At 40.9% G+C, this 20848-nt stretch overlaps 1 protein-coding gene across 1 annotated transcript in view; it reads right to left on the bottom strand.

Annotated features, from left to right (window-relative positions):
- Positions 1-20848, bottom strand: part of SHC3 (SHC (Src homology 2 domain containing) transforming protein 3) — a 58779-nt gene that overhangs the window by 9159 nt on the left and 28772 nt on the right. Inside the window, exons 3-7 of the mRNA XM_009329600.1 lie at positions 14918-14981; positions 12143-12262; positions 8963-9016; positions 4621-4672; positions 350-476 (exon numbers count right to left, since the gene is read on the bottom strand). Coding sequence (XP_009327875.1) covers positions 350-476; positions 4621-4672; positions 8963-9016; positions 12143-12262; positions 14918-14981 — 417 coding nt within the window. The remainder of the gene's footprint in view (positions 1-349; positions 477-4620; positions 4673-8962; positions 9017-12142; positions 12263-14917; positions 14982-20848) is intronic.

Raw genomic sequence — 20848 nt, 5'->3', positions numbered from 1 at the left:
TCTCACTTCATCTAAATTGACAGATTTACTGCTATAACAGTAAAAACAATGAGGAAATGCCACAAATAACATCCATTCTTGGCCATCCAACTCTGCCTACTAACTACAACAGAAAAAGCATGATCATTTCAGTAAGTTCACTGTGAAATCCATATTTATCCCATTCTTTTAAAATTACTGTGCTCCTTTCATATTCATTAGGTAAACCCTGCTTTGCTAATTCAGCAGAAATCTCTTTTCAAAGTATTTAAATCCTGTTCATCTCCAGCAACTTTGTCCACAGCACATTTTATTAAGTAAATACAAAGCGAAAGAATATCCTTTAGCAGTCTTCTGCAACTGTACTCACCTATCATGGAAGGTAGGTATCTTAGAGGGGCACCGCAAGTATTGCTTAAATCGAAGCTCAAACGCTTGCCCTATGGTGCTGATGACATCCTGGGCCAGGCCATCACAGCATTCCAGTATATGACAAGCTAAATGAAAAAGATTTGACACATGCATATGCAAATCATTGTTTATGTTATGGTGGGATGCACTGACCTATGACAAAACACCTACGTGTCAGGCATAGTTGCCCTATTCATGGTGTGCACATTTCAATAAAACCCAATTCTGGCACAGTGAATTCCAGCCAATGGGGTCTTTTTAAGGTTAAATAAAATTGCTGTGGTGTGTAACTGCAGTAGGCAAGACTACAAATCAGTTCCACAATTTTAACAAGTCCATACAGACAGGAAATCTCATAAAATTTCACTTGTTATTACCTGAATGCAAGAGATTATTGAGAATTCTGAGCTTTAAGTTGAGATTATAAAAATACTAGTAGATGGTAACAACAAAAAAAGCTTTCTTTGCTTTCCTCAATTTTATCTCCACTAATCACCCCAAGTTTGCAAGCTGTTCACTTCCTTTGAATTTCCAGAATTTCCCAAATTACAGGCTGAGGGAGGAGCAGTGACTAGGATACTTCCTAGATCCTGTGCCCAGATCCAATTCCAGTAATACAGAGGGCTGGTACCTTTTCCCACTTGTCTGTATGAAGACACTCCCAGCAAACCGGAGGATCACTGGGGAGCACAGAGCCAGGACCCCAGTTAACTCCAGCGCTCCCCCATGTGCCACTTCTCGGAACCCACTGTGACAGAGGCAGTAAGGAGGGAGGCTGGCAACACAAGCTCTCTTCCTATGGGAGACCGAGAAACCTTTATCAGCTGTCTGAGCAGCCAAATCCATCCCAGTTTTAAATCAGAGAGTGGCTTGGAGGTATCATCTTACGTGACAACATAAACACGCGAACTCGTGAAGATTTCACCTAACACTGCAGGAACGTAGATGGGTGTTAAGAGCTGGAAGCTAAAGGTCTGAATGAACAACACCTCGATGATATTCAGAAAAGCCCAAGCAAGTTCATTTTCCGTATTAAGTGCTGGACAAACACATGGTCTACTGGCTAGAGCCTGGATTGGATTTGAAACTCTGGTTCTTTTCCAAGCCCTGCCACACTACAGTGGGACCTTGTTCAAGGTTACTGACTGCTTTAATAACCTCAATATAAATTCTTCAGCTGAAAAACTGCATTTTAGTATATACCCAGGTAGTGTCCATCTCAGTGGAATCAAGTGCTTTGGATGCCAATGTCCTACAAATAAGGGTTGGTCGTGACATTTGTGTGACATAATTTTAATTAAAGCAGTATAGGAAGACTAAGGAGGTTTAGCAATGACTTCTCAGAGGCTGATCTGCCGGACAGACTTCTGAAGAGGCCAGAATAAAGGACCAAGAACCCTGCAGTTATGCAGGTACGGAATGACCGGGGCACTAAGCTATCTCTCCCTCAGCAGCAGCAGCACCTCACACAGCGTGAGATGGCACCAGTCACAGTGCTGCCCTGCTAAACAGATCCAGTGATGCTCTCTGCTCACCTTATAGCATCTGCTGTGCCAACAAGCATGCTGAGGCAATGCCTGATTCAGGGGAAATGTCCTTAGCTGCATGTTGAAAGTGGATTCAGCAGCCAAAAACAGGACCTCCATGTGTTCAAAGACAGAGGTAGACATCCCTGGCTAGCAGCAGGATATTAGCTGTTTACCCCTTCTGCACCACTGCTGGCGGCAGTGAACAATCAGCCCCCAGATAAGGTGCAGACTTATCTCCATGAACGTGGACCAAAAGTAGTTAGGCCAAACAAAGCTATAATTTTTGCACTCTATAACTAGAGCGGGGATTTAAAGAGGCTACATTGCTCACTGCTAAACCTGTCTGGAGCTGAAATGAAGCATGAGTCATTAAGTAGTTTCGGTAGGTGACATAATGAGTAACCTGTTTCCTTGGATACGTGAATGGACTTTCAGCAGGTAGGAGATGTGCTTCTTGTAAAAGGTTGGAAAGGTTTGGCTCACACAGAGATGATTTCTTGTGAATGTTACAGCAGAAGACAGACAGCCTTTAGCTTGCTAGATCCAGAATATAAAGCATGAAGAGAGCTTTTCCATCCTTGGGAAAAAATTAGTCTAATATGCAAGTGAAAGCTATAGTACAGCATCAGTGCTAGTGTCAGTAACAGCAGCAGTAACATTTTCACTAGATACAGAAGTAAATTCGGACTCACTTATAAAGTAATTTGCAGGTAACACAAAGACTGACAGAATAGCCAGACATGGTGAAAGAGGGCAATCTAGATCCCTTGGTAAACTAGACCTTTTAAAAAAATGTGTTTTAATACTGGTCACATACAAAGTCACTGATCTGCAAACCACTGATCTACACACAAAACTGGGGAAAGTTCCCATGGAAAGCTGTAATGCAGAAGGCTTAAAGATCACAGCGTGAAAGAATTTCACATGAGAGAACAGTGCTTCACTGCAGCAATAAGGGCCTATGAGAAACCAGCTAACGACAAGGACAAAAGCAAGTAAGAATAGGAAGGTGCGTCCTCTGTAGGACCGATTGCTGACATTAATACTGGATTACTCCAAACAATAACAGGCATCATCTACCTTCTAAAAAAATGCAGAAAAATGAAAGGAGGAGGAACAGAAATTATCTGAAGGATGGAGGATGTGCACTGCAGCTGGAGACCTACAGGGTTCACTCTGTCAAACCTTTCCTAAAGAAAACTGAGAAATTACTTGGACTAAATACACCACAGGAAGACAATACCAGGTGCTTAGATGACTCCTCGATCTAGGATAGACTAGCTCAACAAAAAACGGTGACAGGAAGCTAAGGCTAAACACATTCAACTTAGATATAAGGAGCATAGTCCATGAAACAGTTTTTATATAAAATCCACTCACACAGGAACAGAAAACAGAGCACAAGAGCTCCTCCAAACCCTACAGTGCAAACGTCTGGTCTGCGATGCTGGTTCACTACATTGCCACTGAGATCTCTCAGTACAACTAAATCAGTCTGGTTTAGCAGAAGGGTACTGCTAAAGCAGGAGGGGTGGAAGAGCAGCTCTGCACCACACAGCCTACAGTCTGATGCCAGAGCCTTTCTAATGGGAGACACATGATGTTGGAACATAGCAAGCATGGCAAAGAACTGGACTATCTCCCTACCTCCCACTCTCCATAAATTTTCTAGGTGTTTCACTAATATTCAGCATATTACTATGTTTAGTGCAGGTATTATTTATGAGCTAATGCTCTCAAGTCTGGACATCTCTGCATATGGACACAACAGATTCTTGAGGTATCTAAGATCATTAAAGGTGACAAAATATGGAAGCTATTGAATTAGTTGTGCCCACGATAAGGTGGCAGCTCAGGGTTTGTAGGGTTGGCATTTTGGAGTTAAAGCGTCTGAATTCTGCAGAAATCCTATTGGAAGTGCTTGAGTCTTTTTTGGAGCTAGTCTTTTTTTTTCTATGAATCTATGAATAATAAATAGATTCTCAGGTACATCATACAATACTTTGTATCTAGCATTAAGACCTAGTGATGCTTTCTGCATTACAAGCAGAAATGTTTTCTATACCTATTATTTCAGACTGTAATTTACACTTTTTATAATTTACTTTTATTTTTGAGAATCTGAACTGGTTCTTAGTCTTTGAAGACAATCAACAAGAGGTTCCCTGTTCCTGACTGATCGCTCATAAAGCAATACAACCTTGAATAAAACTTCACTGAGAAAGAGGATTACAGCCTCCAGCAAGCTGGCTCGAAAGCTCAGTGTTTGATAAAGGATCTGCTTATGCCAGGAAGAATTAGGCATGTACTGAGAAGACCTAACAGATTCAGCCACCTCATCGGAGGACTTAATCAGAGGACTGCTTAGTTCTTGCATAGTGATTGGGTGTAGGTAAGAGTTAGCTGTTGCCTAGAAGCTCACGCAGCCAAGTAAGGCAAGTGTTTGATTTAAGAGATGAAGAGAATCCAAGCGATATTTGGAGATGAACTACAGGCAAGACCTGTTCCAAGTGTGAGAACCAAATTGCACATGGCTGTTCCTTATTGCTACACAATCTTTCCATGACTCTGTCAAAGGCAATCTTTTTATTGGGCTGCATTTTTTTTTTTTTTTTGGGGGGGGGAGATCAACTGAATTATACCATGAATAATTCATGTTTGTCAAAGGAAAAAAGGTGCCAAATAGATATGTCTAACTTACCTCTCCGATTAACAGGATCCTTAGCTACATATGCAACATAGTCAGTTGTATCCTGTCAAAAAATTAAGATATCTACAATGAATGCAAAAAATCTTTGCACTTATCATAGCAAAAGATCACAGTCCAGAGTGTGCGTATTGCTGTGGGTAGAGCCTCAAATGACATGTTTTGCTCTACAGTTATATACTACTTAAACCCCATAAAAACATTTATGGGTTTTGGTACTGATCCCACCACTTTGCTTTCTCCAGAGTGATCTATCCCAGCAGAACTTAAAAGTCTCTTCCAAGGCCTTTGAAAATCAATTAAACAAATTTAGTAGGATTTGGATCAGGCCTCATTTAGAAGGGAGTAGAATTACAAGTCCTTATCATCAAACTACCCAGAGATTTTGGTTCAGAACATGAATAATCAACTGGTTCTGTGGCAGAAAGAGTAGGAGTAACAGCCCTGCTCCCCAGAAATACTGAGCAGTGGCATTTATTCATGTGTGACAAGCAGGTGTGTTTACTTTACTGACTACAATGCCATATGGCACAGAGGTGCTCAGCTACTGCTTGGCTGTGACAAGCAGTCTCCCAGGACGCTCTCCCCCAGCCCATGGGCTGCTCCCAGCCATCCCCATTGCCACATGCCAGGTGGGTTTTCTGGCAAGAGCAGGCTGACTTCTTTAGAGATTTTTTGCTTGCTTTCCTGCCACCCTCACATTCCTGTGCACAAGCAGCACAGACTTCTATCATTGTGCAGATGAAACAGAAAGGCCAGTGCTTCCAGGAAACGTGAGGCCTGCTGGCACATCTGGAAAATGCCATATATCCTTGACACGATCAGGAAGTCCTGGTCAGATCTGATATTTCCTGACGTGCCTGGCTAGTCAGGTATAGCTAAACCTAACTGAGGTATATATAGGATATGCTACAGCTGGCTACAGCATAAATCTACCCAAAGCCTTTTCGGGGGATTGATCCAAGACCATTGACAATTATGTCAAGATCTAATGTCATAACAAACACCAATCTTCAGTTAAAAGACAGACTTCTTTAGCTTAGCTTTCTCTAATGCAAGTGCACACCACCACCACCCACCCAAAACAAATCACTGTGCTGCATGTATACACAATTTCCTTCCTAAGGAGAGGGCAATGGAAATGATGAAGCACATTCGTGGTTCTGGTGACAGATGTGTAGCCATATCACTTAATGCACTATTGGGAGGCACTCAGACACAGCAGTAATGAGGTTGGTCTGTAAAAAAAGCAGAGCAGAGAAGAATAGCCCTAGCATTTTGTCCAGTAATTTCTTAAGCATCCAGTGACATAGTGTCTGGGCAATGACTTGCGTGGAAGTAATGATGCATATCAACAAGTAAGGAAACGAGAAAAGTGGTGATGTCTATAGTAGCAAATAAAACAGAGGCAAAGGTAAAGGCCTGAGAGTTGTCTCACAGTTGTCCATCCTGTTTAATTGTTGCTACTCTCCCTTGCCTGGCTGTGCTGGTTTCCCACGCCATGCTCTGAAACTCTCCGAGGGACCAGCACATGCTGGGCATCGATCACAAAAGACCACTGGGAGGGAAGAGAATGAATGTGTGGACGTAAATTGCACTGTGCTGTTTAGTTTTGGGGCCAGAAAACAGGCCACAGATCATTTTATTTACTAGAACAGACATAGCTAATGAATACATTTATGCCTGAGTAAATCATAGATCTACCTTATAGCTAGCGTGGGTGTGAGAGACTGGAACCACCTACTCTTTATTTCATCTAAAGCTCCCACATTCAAGTTGACTATGATAAACAATCAAGGACCTAAGGTGGGCACATTTCACAGTGGCTAAATTAGAAGACTCCCATCAAAAGGTGATACAGGGCTGGGCTGTTGCAGCAAAGTGGTCCCTGACATTCAAGGACTGAAGACAAGTATGAATGAGCTATGATTTTCTCCTCAAAGAAATTGCATTGTGGTGTTAAAATTTGGAGGCAGGGCTGAAACTGAAAAACTACTGCCTTCAGGAACTTCTGAGAGACCTGCCTTATTAGAGCTTATGAGATCTGCCTCTCTGAAATTTCAGCAGGCATCTCCAAAAACAGATGTCTTGTCTAGCAGCCTGGAAACAGCCACCTGAAATGACTATGGATGAAAAATGTTTAGTGTATCATAAGGAGGGACTGAAGAAAGCTAAAGCAGATCCAGAACACAGTCATGGAAGTGAACTAAAAATTATTCTGAAATGGTGTGTAAAAGGATTGGTGGAGAGATTTTTAAGCTCCCATGTATTGACACAGCCAGAAACTGTCTGACTCATTGCAAAGGGGAATATTGCAAAAATATATATGGTACTCAAGCTGTTCTCCAAGACTGTGGAACACTTCTCCAGTGGATATATTTTGAATGATGAAGGTAATTAACGCTTAGGGAGTGGGAAGAAAGTTGCAAAGCTAATTGCTGGCGTGAACGTGTGGCAGATACCCAGAGCAGAAAAGTGGATGGAGTGAGAAGTGGGGCAGTCTCGCTTCTAAATAAACCAAACTTCAAAATTCAAAATAAGGGAAATATTTCCTGAAGAAACACGGGCACAGATCTGAGTTCCTAGTTCATTACAGCCTTTCTCCATCCATTTTAAATCTCATATGAGGAGATGAGCTTACAGGCTGGAGCCCAACTGTGTTTGGGGGATACAGTTTGGTGCTGGCAGTCCTCCACCAAGTGGAAATAATTAAGGGCTGATGAAATTTATGTCTGGATGACCCTCAGATGGCTTAATACAGCTGTGACTTAAATCACATCTTTGCATCTTGTCTTCTTCCATGTGCATGCAGGACAAAGGAACCACCTGCTTTATGAACAAGCTTTTGATTTAAAGTTGTGCCAGATACTAGCCCACTGCAACAGGCCTGTAGAGCGTCATTAGATACTTATACCTACCCTCTCCACCCCCAGAATGAGATCACCACGCAGTGGTCTTATCTGGAATGCAACTTTACAATTTCACTGTCTCTTGTAGGCTCCCTCACACCATGCAATTTGATTTCTCTGGCAGCTCACTGACTCAGTAGCATGATTTTTATCTCTCTAAAACATTTGGACGAGCTTGTTTACTCCAAATCCAATCTCTACTGCTGCTCCTCCCCTCTTTCCTGGTAAATCCCTCTATCAGTGGGCAGTGTGCAATGGTGTTTCCAGGACTTAGCATTTGGGATGGCAGATGGGGAACGAAGAATCTTCTTACGGAGGCAGGGAACTGTGCTAATCCCTCCTCTGCCCACTTCAGGAATTGTTCATTTACAGCATCCATTGCAATCTGTTGTATTTCAAAGCTGCTGTTGATCCATTTTTTGTTCCCCAAGTTATTATGATATGGTGTCCTTTTCCCTTCTGGAACTGAACTGGGCTCGGCAGAGCTATACTAAGACTGAATTTTGCCCTTACGTTTTCTGAGGATAGTGAAATGAACAGAGAAGGTGCCAAGGATCTTCAGCTTAACAGAGTTGAACTGAGAGAATTGGCTCACAAAGCAGGCTAGAAATTGGCTTACCTGTAGCAGATGACTGATAAATGACAGATAACCGTATGATGGAGGAAAAGGCAGACTCATTCAATTAATCTAGGTTTAAAAGCTTTCAAACCTCTAAGGTAAGAGGTGAGCAATGTCCCTGTTTTATAATTCTCCCATTGCTTCCTGGGTGGCCAATACTTTTTAAGTACATTTAATATGCCTTTGGATGGACTGCTTATAAAAACAGGGAAAAGCGCAACAAGCAGGAGTCTGCCCTTTGATCTAAATGAACCAAATGTGTAGGTGTATCTGAAAGCTTTGCAAAACTAGAAAGAAAGATCTGGGCTTTTCCTGAAAGCCTGTCTTCAAGCTGCATGAGCGTAGTGAATATACCTGAAGGCAGTATTTAGCACAGTCTTCTCAATGTACACTTAAAGATGAGAAGAAAAAAAATAAATGCATACTTTGCTATAAATATAACTGCAACATAGTCTATTACTGTAAAAAGTACAAAATAGAAAACAGTCAGGACAAAAATTCACACGATACCCATATGACTATACTACATTACTCTGAAAAACAGAGCCCTGCTTATCAGTTATTATATGAATGCTCACAGCCCTTTGATACTTTTCGTTTCAGTCATTCAAAGAGAAGGATTTATGACTGCTTGTCAGTCGTTTCCCTCAAAAAGAGTTTGATAGCAACAATCGAGAAGAATTTATGAAACAAGAAACAGGAGCTATTGTGGTTATATTTTTCTTTCAGTAAGCTATGCAATAAATTTTGTCACACAGTCCTCATAAAGCAATATCTACATGAGGGAAAGCTTTAAAGAAATGCTTACCGGATCACCTCCAGATGCAAAGGAAATAGATTGCATATGGTGATTTGCTATGATCTGTATGGATCAGAAAGAATAAGTGTGAGTCAGTAGGTTTTCTTACAGTTTACCCCTTTGATTTCTTCTTTGGTTTGTATGGGGATGAAAATCCAAAACCAAGATCAAAATGACCTCTGCATTTCACCTACAAGGAATGCAAAGAGTAGCATGATAACATAAACAAACTTGAGGATGAATGTATCTATTTAGGTGTTCTTTAAAACCTAGCAGGACATGGTAAAATTGCTAAATGTGCTCAGAACTCCAGTAAATCATATAGTTCTGTCATTCGGTATCTTTGGAGAAATTTTAACCTGCTAAAGCTCACTTTCTTTATTACAGATAGTGATGAATGGAGCAAAGGTCCTATTCATCAAAACACTTTTCTGCTGATGCCACTCTGGTGAAATCAATGAAATCATGCCAATCTGCACACCAGCTAAGGATCCTAACATTGCTTCCAATACCTACTGTGTCATTGTATGTTTCAAACACCAACATGTTTGCAATATGCAAACAGAATTTTGAATCTAGCTGCAACATAGCATTGTGGACAAAATCTCAGGCATACTCCAGGGCATTTGAAATTCAATTTGCTTATGTACAATTTGAACTAATATGATATGTCTCTGGGAAAAGACAAGTTGTTATGAACCTCTAATACAAGCAGAACAGCTCTGCTCCATTGCTATTCTGAGATTTAACTTATGAAATCTTTTAATAATGAAACCATGTAACGACCAAGAAAGAAAAGGTCATTTGAAAGAAAATTTCACTTGATCATTTGAGTCAGAGAAGCCATGCCAAGGAATTCATCTGGTATAGGACAGGCTCCTTATTTAGTGCCTCAGAGCATGTGATAATAGTCATTTGGATCTTAATTGGTCACTTTGGAGAGGGTACCACATACTTTAGAAAACCATTTTGGAAAAAAAATGAGGCTAAAACGATATTCTCTGGGCTGTTTTCCCATCCTGCATCTTAAAGACCTGAACTAGCAACTATCTTCCTTGGAAAGAAAAAAGCCTGACATATGTTTCTCTGGATCTTGCTGCTTCACCAAGTCAGAGAGGGTTGACAACTATTTTTAGTGCTTCTTTCATGTAAAGCGTGCTTCATTTTCAATACTCCTGCTTGTCCCACAGCAGCCTTTGAAGATGTGGTTAATTTTTAAGTGTTTAGTGGTGAACCATCATTCCCTTACTTGTCAGTGAGGATTTCCTTCTCTTTTTCCCATAAAGAAGAAGTGATCCAAACAATAGAGATGAACTAGTGAAGATTTGTTACACATTTAATATTGTCACTATCTTGAATTGTGCAAATAACCCGATCTTTTAGTTCAGTGTCATAAAAAATAAAAATTATTTCAGATTGCCTCAAAACTTATTTTTCCGAATTTTAAGAACACTGAAAAGTACTTGAAACCATCAGTTCAGGTCAGATGCTTTTTTGTTGTTGTTGCTAATTCCACACCTAAACAGTTTAGTTTAGTTTGAGGCAGGGGTATTTCCCCCCACCCACCCAATACCATAATATTGAAACAAGGCAAGGCAAATTACCAATGCCTTGCATTGCTTAAAATGAAATGATTCACTAATCTTGGCACATAGTTTAGAAACATTTCAGTCTACCCAAATCTGCATTTTAAACAAATAGACAAAACAAAACAAATCAACTTCCACCCATCCCTGCTTAACATGTTCACAAAACTGTTGTGCAGGGATACAGGCAATTGCTTTCCTGCTACCCCAAGGGCCAACAACACTGTCTTGTCTTTTCTTTCCTTCCAGCTCCTCTGGGAAAAAGAGCCTATTACAGAAGTTCACAGCCATCTTCCTGGGTAGGGCCTCAAAGGGCAAAGCTGCTGAGCCATGCTTATTTTCAAATCAAATGCTTAGCACAAACAAGAAACAAGGGAGACCACAGCCAGACTGGGGATCTCTGAGAAACCAGACGTTTCCCAGGCCTGCAGCACCCAGACCAAGTCTATCTCAAAAAGAATGATGTGAGAGAAAGATAAACAGTTTGTCAACTCAGAGAAAAGGCAAAACATCTGGGGGAGGATTCTTCCCAGTTTAACTCCATTTCTACCCTGACATCAGCTGAAGACAAGGCAACTTTCAGGGTTTGGCACTCTTTTAGTAGATCTAATTAACATCAAGTTCCTATGCTTCTGACTGGGGGCAACTGTCCTTATGAAAAGCACTGCTGTGTATATCCCATGATAAGGCTCCAAACTACTGCAACCAGCCATAACGCGGCTCCCGCAGTCTCAGTGCTCACTGCAGAAGATGATGATGTTTTCTAAATAAGAATAAGAATGAAGATACATCAATGAAAACATAATCATAAACAGCAAGCTTTTTAATAGACAATGTATGTATTCTCTCTTATTCTTTAATCCTGAGGCTCCTAAGGACAGCAGGATTTTTTTTTTCTCTCTAGCTGTATCTGGGCAGAAAGTTGCGTGCCCTAACGCAGTATGTGGCTCGCAGCAAATAGCACAGCAGTGACTACGCATGTCTGTCTGCTTTCTCTTTATATATACCCTGAGCAAGGATTTTTCTCATCTCATACATCATTCACAATCCAATGCAGTGATTCCCCAAAGTCTGTCTGTACCCTCAGCACAATGAAGAAGAAGAAATGGGCTGTTTGAAAAAGGCTGCCTTGTCTCTCTAAAAGACTGACGTTTCACTGCAAAATCCCCGAGGCTGTATTTTTAGCAGCGTCTCAGGAATAGATCGCCCTTTAAGGCTCTAAATGGGAAGAACGACAACAAAATTGGGGATGCGCATTCAGTCCTTTAGTCACTTACTCCAAATGCATCCCTTTTAACACTCTGAAAGTTTGTAATTGTACCCAACAAGAACTCCCACAACCAGAAAATACCATTTCATGTTGTAGGTCTTTTAAGAGCAAAACCGAGCTACCTGAAACGTGGCAAGAAAATAATTCATCAAAGCTGTGTTGAATACCGGAATAAACTATGACTCCTACTATGCTTTATATTCTGTTTTCTTTCATTTTATAGACATATTTGAAGAATAATAACTTTGAGCAACTGAGTATTTTGGCAGACACCAAATAATTGTGCAGTAGGCTGTTCATCAAAAACCTCACAAATTAATATGGCAGACTCACCTGTTTTGTATCAGGAGTCATTAGGTTTAAGCTGGTGGTGGAGATATTCAGCATTATGCTCATTCCTGCAAACTGAAGATTGCTCTTTCCCAAGATGCTAGAAAGAACTTTGCTTGGTGGCTGTGAGGGGGGAGAAAGAAAAGCACGTTTTTGTTCTCTGTTATGTGGGATGACCTTCATTGTATGCAGGGTTAGCTGAAATCTTAAAGGTTTCTAAAAAGTTGCTGACTTTTCAAAGATCATTTCATTGCAACAGCTCTTTTCCTCTGGAGATAATTTCTCATTTATACTCCTCCTCCTTCTCCTCCTCCTCCTCCTCCTCCTTCTCATCATCATCATCATCATAGCTAGCAGGTATTCATTTACTCTTGACCTAACAAAATAGGGGGTTTGTGAGATAGCAAAGTCTCTTCTTTACCAAGGGACCAAGTGAGCAGACTAAGATGAATGCCTTAAGTCAGTATCTTAAAATGGCATGTTCTTATTCTGTAAAAACAGCTTCAGCTCCTGAAAAGAAATCTGTTGTTTGCTCTGCATCTACTGACTACTCTACCCCCTTCCCACATGGAAAGTGGGACTCCAGTGATACTGATGGGATGCTCAGAAAAAGGGATACACAGTGTTGTTATGCTTGTAGACTTCTTAGCAGTAGGTAAAAGCCCAGCCATAGGCTAAAACCTCCATATGCTGGGGTACAACATGCAGCTCAAGATTACTCCTAACTCAGAGAATAAGTACAAAGTGTGGGAATGCAATAAAGGGGATGTAATAATATTGGTAACTTTTGTAGGCCTTTCACTAGATCTTAGGAGGTTTTGTAGCAATACAAGTTATGCTGCCAAAGCAAAATTTACAAACTTCTCACCTTTGACAGCTACAGGGAAGCACACAGCTGCATGAGAGTAGCCTCATTCAGGTAACTACAGCCTGTACAAAATCAGGCTGCCCAGCAATGACAGACCAAGTCCTTCCACTTGCTGTACTTGCACTGGTGAATATTTATGCTGGTCATTAGGCTATAAAAACAAAGCTGTGACTGGAGGCAGTGTTCTTCTGCCATTGTGTTTGCTTTTGTCTTGAGCTGCCTGCAAGCTTCGAAAGTTTTCTCCCTAGCACGATGGACAGACTTGTGCTTCTTTACTCCTTAAAGCTTACTTATATTCAGTTTTAGCTTCTTTTCCTTCTGTTTAACTGATTAAAAATACACTACGTACTTACTGTTCGTATGTAAGATTTGCGCCGCACTATTTTAACTTCATCATGTTACAGAACTAGTATTTCATTAACTTCTCTTTAAAACAAGCCCTTTTGAATATTCTTGTTTCTCTTCTTTCCTTAAACCCTCATGATTCCCAGCTCATGCCTAAGGATCACCTGCCCACAGTGTAGGTAAAGTGTGAAAACTTGGCCTCAAGAAGCACATGCCACCTTAACCAAATTCATAAGCCACTAGTGGCAACAACATGGTGAAAGTACAGCCTGGCAAAAGATATCTGTCTTTAACATGTATCTGAAATTTCGTTGCTGGGCACATTTTCTTTTCAGTCAGTAGACTTACTTTAAAAACACTATTTCCTTTCGATAACTGATAAGCAACATTGCCTCTAAAACCAGTAATACAGCAAGGTGTCTCACTAGGCACTTGGGACTCTGTTTAACCTACTTTTCCAATGATATTTTGCGTCACTTTGCTTTCCAAGGAAAAAGATATTTTCCTCTTTACTTTCAGGTTTGAAAACAAAAGCCAGAGAATCTAGAAATGCCAATGAGATAAATTTGGTGGGGGGGAACCACAACCTTAATTTCTGAGGCAATTTCCAATTATGGTGTGACATACATTGTCACATATGCCTTATTTTACCAGGGGGAAGAATCTCCATTGCAAACAAGTGGCATTTCGTCCCATCCCTTTCTGCTGGGATTCTGCCTAGATGGTGGAGCAGCTGAGGAAGCAGGCAGACCTTTTCCTTCACCTGCCCGTTCTCCTCCTGTGCCCAACAACACACACGAGGGCTATAATTAATTGCTTTCTATGCTACTTCCCTTAGAGTTAGCATTAAATGCCAGCTTTGCTAGCAGGCCCCTGGAAGAGCAGGCAGTGCAGGAGCCGAGCCGAGGCTTCCTCCACTACTTGCCTGCAGATCCTAACTCCTACCACACAAATAAGAATAAAAGCATGGTAATAACCATACCAGGTCAACGCCCACTGCACCCGCTGTCAGTGCTGGCCACTGAGCATCAGCCACAGGTGTTTATGGAAAGAGCATAGGGAACAGAGGATCACCTGGTATGTTCTCTCCATTTCCAGAAATCAGTGATTTCCAAATTCATTAATTGTCACCAGTAAAGCTATGCTCCAAGAACAGATCTAATCCCTTTCAAAACTATGTATATTTTTGGCCTCTGCAATAGCTTCCAGCACCTATTTCCACAATTTACTCGTGTGTTTTATGAAAAGGCATTCCTTTTGTTTAAGCCTTCCACCCGCAATCTACAAAAGAGAAAAGAAAAAGGAGGGGGTTTCTACAGTAGGAACAAAAAGGCAAGCCACAATCTTTTCCCTAGATGTACTCATACTTCTAGATGCCTATAAAAGCAGATCCTGACCAAAAGGGCAAGAGGCAACATACAGTGGGTGAAAATGGCCAATACTTTAAATGATTAATGATCTGCAATTCTCAAAGCTGCTTTAAAGTCACCTGCCTGCTGTGCCTCGTCCCCTCTGTGTTGAACTAAGAAAATACAGTCAACTGCACTACAAGAAAAGAAAAATACCTTTCGTTTCTTAAAGGCTCCTTTGGCACCAGGCACGGCTTCACAAACACGACTGATTGCTTCCCTGAAGAGACAGAAAAAAGCTTTATGGCAAATGAATGTGTGGGTTTCTTCATTATACTTGAAATGGACTGGGAGAGAACAGTTTCAGACTGTATTTCTGTTCACGAGTGAGGATAATTAGCCGGTCAGTTAGCGCTCTTCTCAAGGCTAAAACAGGTACCATTCAAATTTAGATTACTTCAGTGTGAAGCAGAAGACAGTAAGCAGTCAATGCTAGTGTAACGAAGAGTATCCTGAGAACTACAAAAGATAAAAATGTTTTCTCGTGCTATTAAAAAGACCTTTTCTCACCGTAAATTAGAACATTTGTCTTAATACCTCCTTCCAAGTCTCATTTTTGTATTTCATTAAGCCACGAGGAATCTGATCATAAGACATCTTTAATCAACATTGCTTTTTACCTTTTTTTTAAACCCTTCTTGTAATGTAAAGGGGTAGTAAATACCATTTTTCTCACTTCTATACTATGCACTTTTACAGTCAGAGCAAAACAACCTGGCTTCAGATAATACCAGAACCCTAAAATATTCCTGGTAATGTGCATGTTGTATACAATACATGCAATGTACAAAATTTTAATTTACATTTGTTCAATATGATCTGCATAATTTATTTGTGGCCCTATTTTTACACTGTAAGCAAAATTAATGCCATTAACATTTTACTTCAGTTTTCCAATATTGCTTCATTCTTCCCATCGCACTCAGGTTGAATGAAAGAAATGCATGTTGAAAATTAATTTGAATTCATACTCTCTCATAGGAGAGTAACTGTATACTACAAAAGCTCTTTAAATCATACTGCTACAAACAAATCTTATACATCCTTTCAGTAATTAGCAACTTATTATTGGAATAGTCAATATCTGGTGAGTATTTAGAATTTGCTCCCATGCATGCAGAAACCTTCCTGGGACCATTAGCTACAATGCTGTAACAGACCTGTCCCATTGATGCCGTAAGACAGAATGATTGCACAGGGACGAGTAAAGGTGACTCTAAACCTTGTTTATCTGTTTTAAATATGGATTGAGACTAACAGAACGTTATATTTAGACCTAAAACCATGCAAATAACATGTACTTTATGCAAAAAAAAAAAAAACCAAACAGAATGGGAGACAATGAACTACAAGCTAAAGAAGAGTCAAAATAATCAAAACCTTGAAACATCACCTTGATAAAAACATGTTATTTTAATTTTATGCCATGTGCAGGACGATACTTCAACTATGCATTAGGTGAATGCTCAGGATCAACAAGCGAGTCAGGAGAGAAATGTCATATACCTATCAGCATTCAACATAAAATGGCTCAGCAAATGTCACAGATTTATCTGGCTGCAATCAGTAATCACTATATAGTTATGCCTTGAGTGTTTTTACCTAGGGCCCAATCCAAAGTTTGAATCACCTGAAAGAATCGCATGAATTTATTATTTTTTGGAGGTGGGTGGTTGTGGGGGTGGAACAGGCCTTGCAGCAGGTTTAAAGTCCTGTCATTCTGAAGAAGTGTGAGATTTATAGCAAGAGAGTCAAAAAAGCTTTCAGGCACACAATCCTTTCTTCAGGTCTAGAGGGGACCTTGTTTGTTCCACAGCTTGTCTTTTTCTTTTTTTTTTCCCAACTACATCTGCTCATCTAATAAAATTGCCTCTCACTACAAACCCTGCCTTGCATATGCCCTCAGACCATCACAGCTACAACCACGCTCCATTTCACAGCTCAGCACTTGTATTTAGTTCCCACATCTAACACAATGCTTCTTTAACTCCAAACAAGTGTTTTAAAGTAGCTACTAGCTTTTCTTACAGAGCAAGTAAAAATCGGTTGGTTTAAAAGAGCAGCCCTGATGCATCCTAGAAATACAGCGCAGCAAGCATCACACCCACTGATCATCATGATACTGAGACATAGGTTACTCCTGGAAATGTAATCAGGAAAAACAAATATTCTCCTTCTCCACCAAAAATGCTTTTCTTTGAATCAGGAAAAGCAAACAGACGTTATGTTATACAGAGCCATCCCGTCAGCCTTGCTACTGAGCTAAAACTTGTGGTTTCCCATCTCTTTCTTGTGCCAAACCAAATCCCTTGGAGGCCATGAGGTAGGAAGTCCAGGCCTGTGGCAGTCCCTAGCCCACCGCTGTCTTTCAGATCCATGCCTTTTTCTTCCCCAGGTATGTCTGACCTTCCCGGGTATTTTGGCTGCAAGTTCCTGACACAGAGGCATCACCAGCACTTCATCCTCTTTGTCTCCTCCAGTGGTCTGATTAGCACATTGAGATCCCTCATAGGTTTTGCATCTCACAAAAAGGATTTGTGTTTCAGAGATACGAACTGTGCTTGAGGAATAAATTTGCTTGTAACTTCCTGTCGTGGTTTAATCTCAGTCAGCAACTGAGCACCACACAGCCGCTCGCTCACTCCCCCCCCCGCCCCCGGTGGGATGGGGGAGAGAATTGGAAAAGCACAAGTGAGAAAAACTCGTGGGTTGAGATAAAAACAGTTTAATAATTGAAATAAAATTATAATAATAACAATAACAATAATAATAATAATAATAATACACAAAGCAAGTGATGCACAGTACAATTGCTCACCACCCACCGACCGATGCCCAGCCAATCCCCGAGCAGCGGCCCCCCCTTGGCCAGCTTTCCCCAGTTTGTGTACGGAGTATGACGTCACATGGTATGGAATGTCCCTCTGGCCAGTTTGGGTCAGCTGTCCTGGCTGTGCCCCCTCCCAGCTTCTTGTGCACCTCCAGCCTTCTCAGTCGGTAGAGCATGGAAAACTGAAAAGTCCTTGACTAGTGTAAGCACTACCTAGCAACAACTAAAACATCGGTGCGTTATCAACTCTGTTCTCACCCTAAATCCAACACACAGCACTGTACCAGCTACTAGGAAGGAAATTAACTCTATCCCTGCCGAAACCAGGACATCTTCCTTTCTCTTCCTATTTGCCTCCACCATCTTCTCTCTCTAGCAGCAACATGGAGCAGGTGGGAAGAAAAGGGATTTTTCACGCCACCACACCTGACAAAAAACGTTTACAAGCTTGTTATTTTTCTGGTGCAGGGCTGGGATTTGTAGTGGTTTTACTACTACCTCTTCTGCCTGCCAGTTCCAGATAATCAGACATGTGTAAAGCGTGTTACTCAATAGACCCATCTGACTCAAGGACCTTGTTGATCAAAACTGCCACTTGAGCGTAGGAGAGGAAATGCACCAGCTGAAGAGGCTGAAGCCCGGGGCTGAGGGTTGGCAAGGCAGCCTTGGTTACTGTTTGTACGCCCCTGCCTCAGCAGAGCAGGGAAAGCACTAAGCAACTGAAAAGCTAGGACATACAGCCTCTCACTCAGTAACAAAGCACTATAGATTTTCCAACTACCTGTCTTCCTTTTAGTAAAATATCTCAGTTTTACTGAACCCACTGTTCCCAAAGTCTGCAGGAAGACTGGAAGTGGGGGGAAGGACCTGAGAAAGGTGACAGCTTGTTGAGATACACATCAGATGAGGCAGGACGTCAGAACTTGAATTTAACAATTCTTTTAACTTCGGTTTTTGAAACTCTGTGAATACTAAATGTACTCAAGCAACTACAGGGTTTAAGTTAACAAAGCCTTTGGTGAAAATGCTGGGAACTTCAGAAAAGATATTCAATTCTGCCTAGGAAAGGTCAGAGCGGCCTGGCAACAACGCTTTGTGTACCTGCAACAAAAGGCACAGTACTTTTCCCACCTGGGAGTTAAGGAGTCTTAAAGAATTATCTGATGAAAACAGGACGAAAAAGGATGGCTGAATATCTGCCACCGCACTGATATGTACATTTTCCAGGGGAAGGTTCCTGGATCTCTCTGTTCAGAATATTCTAGATCCTTTCTGGGAGGGTCTTTACACAGATAGCCTGGTGATGTGGAAAAGACATGCTCAAGACTTCTTTCTAGCTTGCATTGCCAGGCAGCGTAGGGCAGACGTAAGCTTTTTTTGCAGCAAATCAAATTTGCAAATGCCTCTGCAGTACGAACACCTGAGCCACAAATCAAACCCAGAAATAGATATTGCTGCTAGGTTGAGTGTGCCGTACCTGACTTGTGCATGCAAATGCTTGTCTAAGGAAGGCAAAAGCAGAAGTTCTGGACATATCTGCATGGCTAAACAGTTGCACAGAGTTTGGAAAAGTTGCAAGTGACTACATTTGCTTCCTTTCCAATAAGAAAGTTATTCGACATAGACACATATTACACCTTTCTAAGGCACATGCTGTTTCATTAGCTAGGCTCAGATATATACCAGTGTAGAGTTATCTTGATCTCTTGTAAAATTAGCTACTGCACTGTCTGCAGTAGGGACCACATGCTGAGTTCCAAATCTGTCCAAGAGTATTTTCTGCTTTGCAGATGGTCATACTGTGGAGTCATTTTCTTGGCACAAAATATGTTGTGTATTTGGAATATAATTTCAGCATGCAAATGTATCCAGTGAAAAATTACCAATATGCATTTTCCGAGGCTGACCTATTCTGCTTTAAAGTGACACGACATCTCTCTGAGACGGAAAAAAAGACATTTTACATTGCCATTTTGTTCCATTAAAAAGGCTAATGCCCTGATATTTTTCATAGCTTTAGTCATATTTTACTCTGACTGTTATATAAAGTAGCCCACTCAGGAAGCTCAAATCTGTTCCTCTATGAAACACCATCACATGAAAATACCCTCCCTTGTTGTTTCAATGATATTCTTGGCTGTGATGCTAGGTTTTGTTATTGCTGGTTTTAATTAATACAATTTAATTGATTAAAAAACAGAATTCTGGAACTCAATATTTCAGGGAAATGACAGGCACATACAAATTGCACAGATTTTCTCAACATCTTTGGAAAAAGCATAGCCATCTCAAATATTGAGACGAGAAACTGTGACTAGTTTTTAGCGTGAAATGTTTTGTATGACAAGACTCAAAAACTACCAATATTCTCTTGTTAATATCTTCTAGTATTCTATAGTTCCCAAGTTTATCTTTGCCACCTCCAAAGCGTAGGGCTTCACAGGTTAAAAAAAGAGACATCAAAAGATGGACTTTTAAAATGAAAGCATGGCATGTCTAGAAGAATTGTACAGAAGGCTCATAGTTATTTCTTAACTGTATTATATTCCTGACAATTTTTAAAATAATTTATAAATCATTACCAAGTGTTGTACCAGTATTTGCCGAGGAGAAACAAGGTCTATACCAAATATAAAAATAACTTGCTGCTGAAAAAGAAAAAAACGGAGACCAAAAATACATTTTTAGAAATCTGTTTAATAATTGAAATATTATTTGTTCATTTGCAAAACAGACAAAATGAGCGTGTGCTGTCTGAAGCAGCACAAAGGACATTCACAAGCTCTGAAGACTAAACCAGTATACTACTGTTTACAGAACTTTAAATGCCAATTGCAAATTGACCATCTCTGGAAGATGTAAGGCTGGAGAAGTAGCTAAGGAAAACAGAACAGAGAGTATGGATAGGAAGAGGAGGCTAACTGTGTGGCGTGGATGAGCCTACTGCCACGAATTCAGAGTACCATGCAGGGAGCACCCCGGCAGGGGAGCCCCCCCAGAAAGTGGCGCAGAGACCAAACGATGCCTTTTGTCACACCAGCCTGACCAAAATGAAGCCTGTCCTGACCACACAAGTGACGGAAAGCCTGGAAGGAAAGGTTTGTGGAATAAGGTGACATCAGTAGACGTGGCATGCAAGCTGTTGTCACTCGTAGAGCAAGGAGACGACGACTCCTCCTTTTCTTCCCCTCAGCTCCTCATTTTGTTTCTTGAAATGGAGTTTTTTCACATGTAGAAAATCTACAAGCAGAAAATGA

This window comes from Pygoscelis adeliae, unplaced genomic scaffold (genome assembly GCF_000699105.1).
Source record: "Pygoscelis adeliae isolate BGI_AS28 unplaced genomic scaffold, ASM69910v1 Scaffold138, whole genome shotgun sequence".
Lineage (NCBI taxonomy): Eukaryota > Metazoa > Chordata > Aves > Sphenisciformes > Spheniscidae > Pygoscelis > Pygoscelis adeliae.
This window is presented reverse-complemented; position numbering and strand designations above follow the sequence as displayed.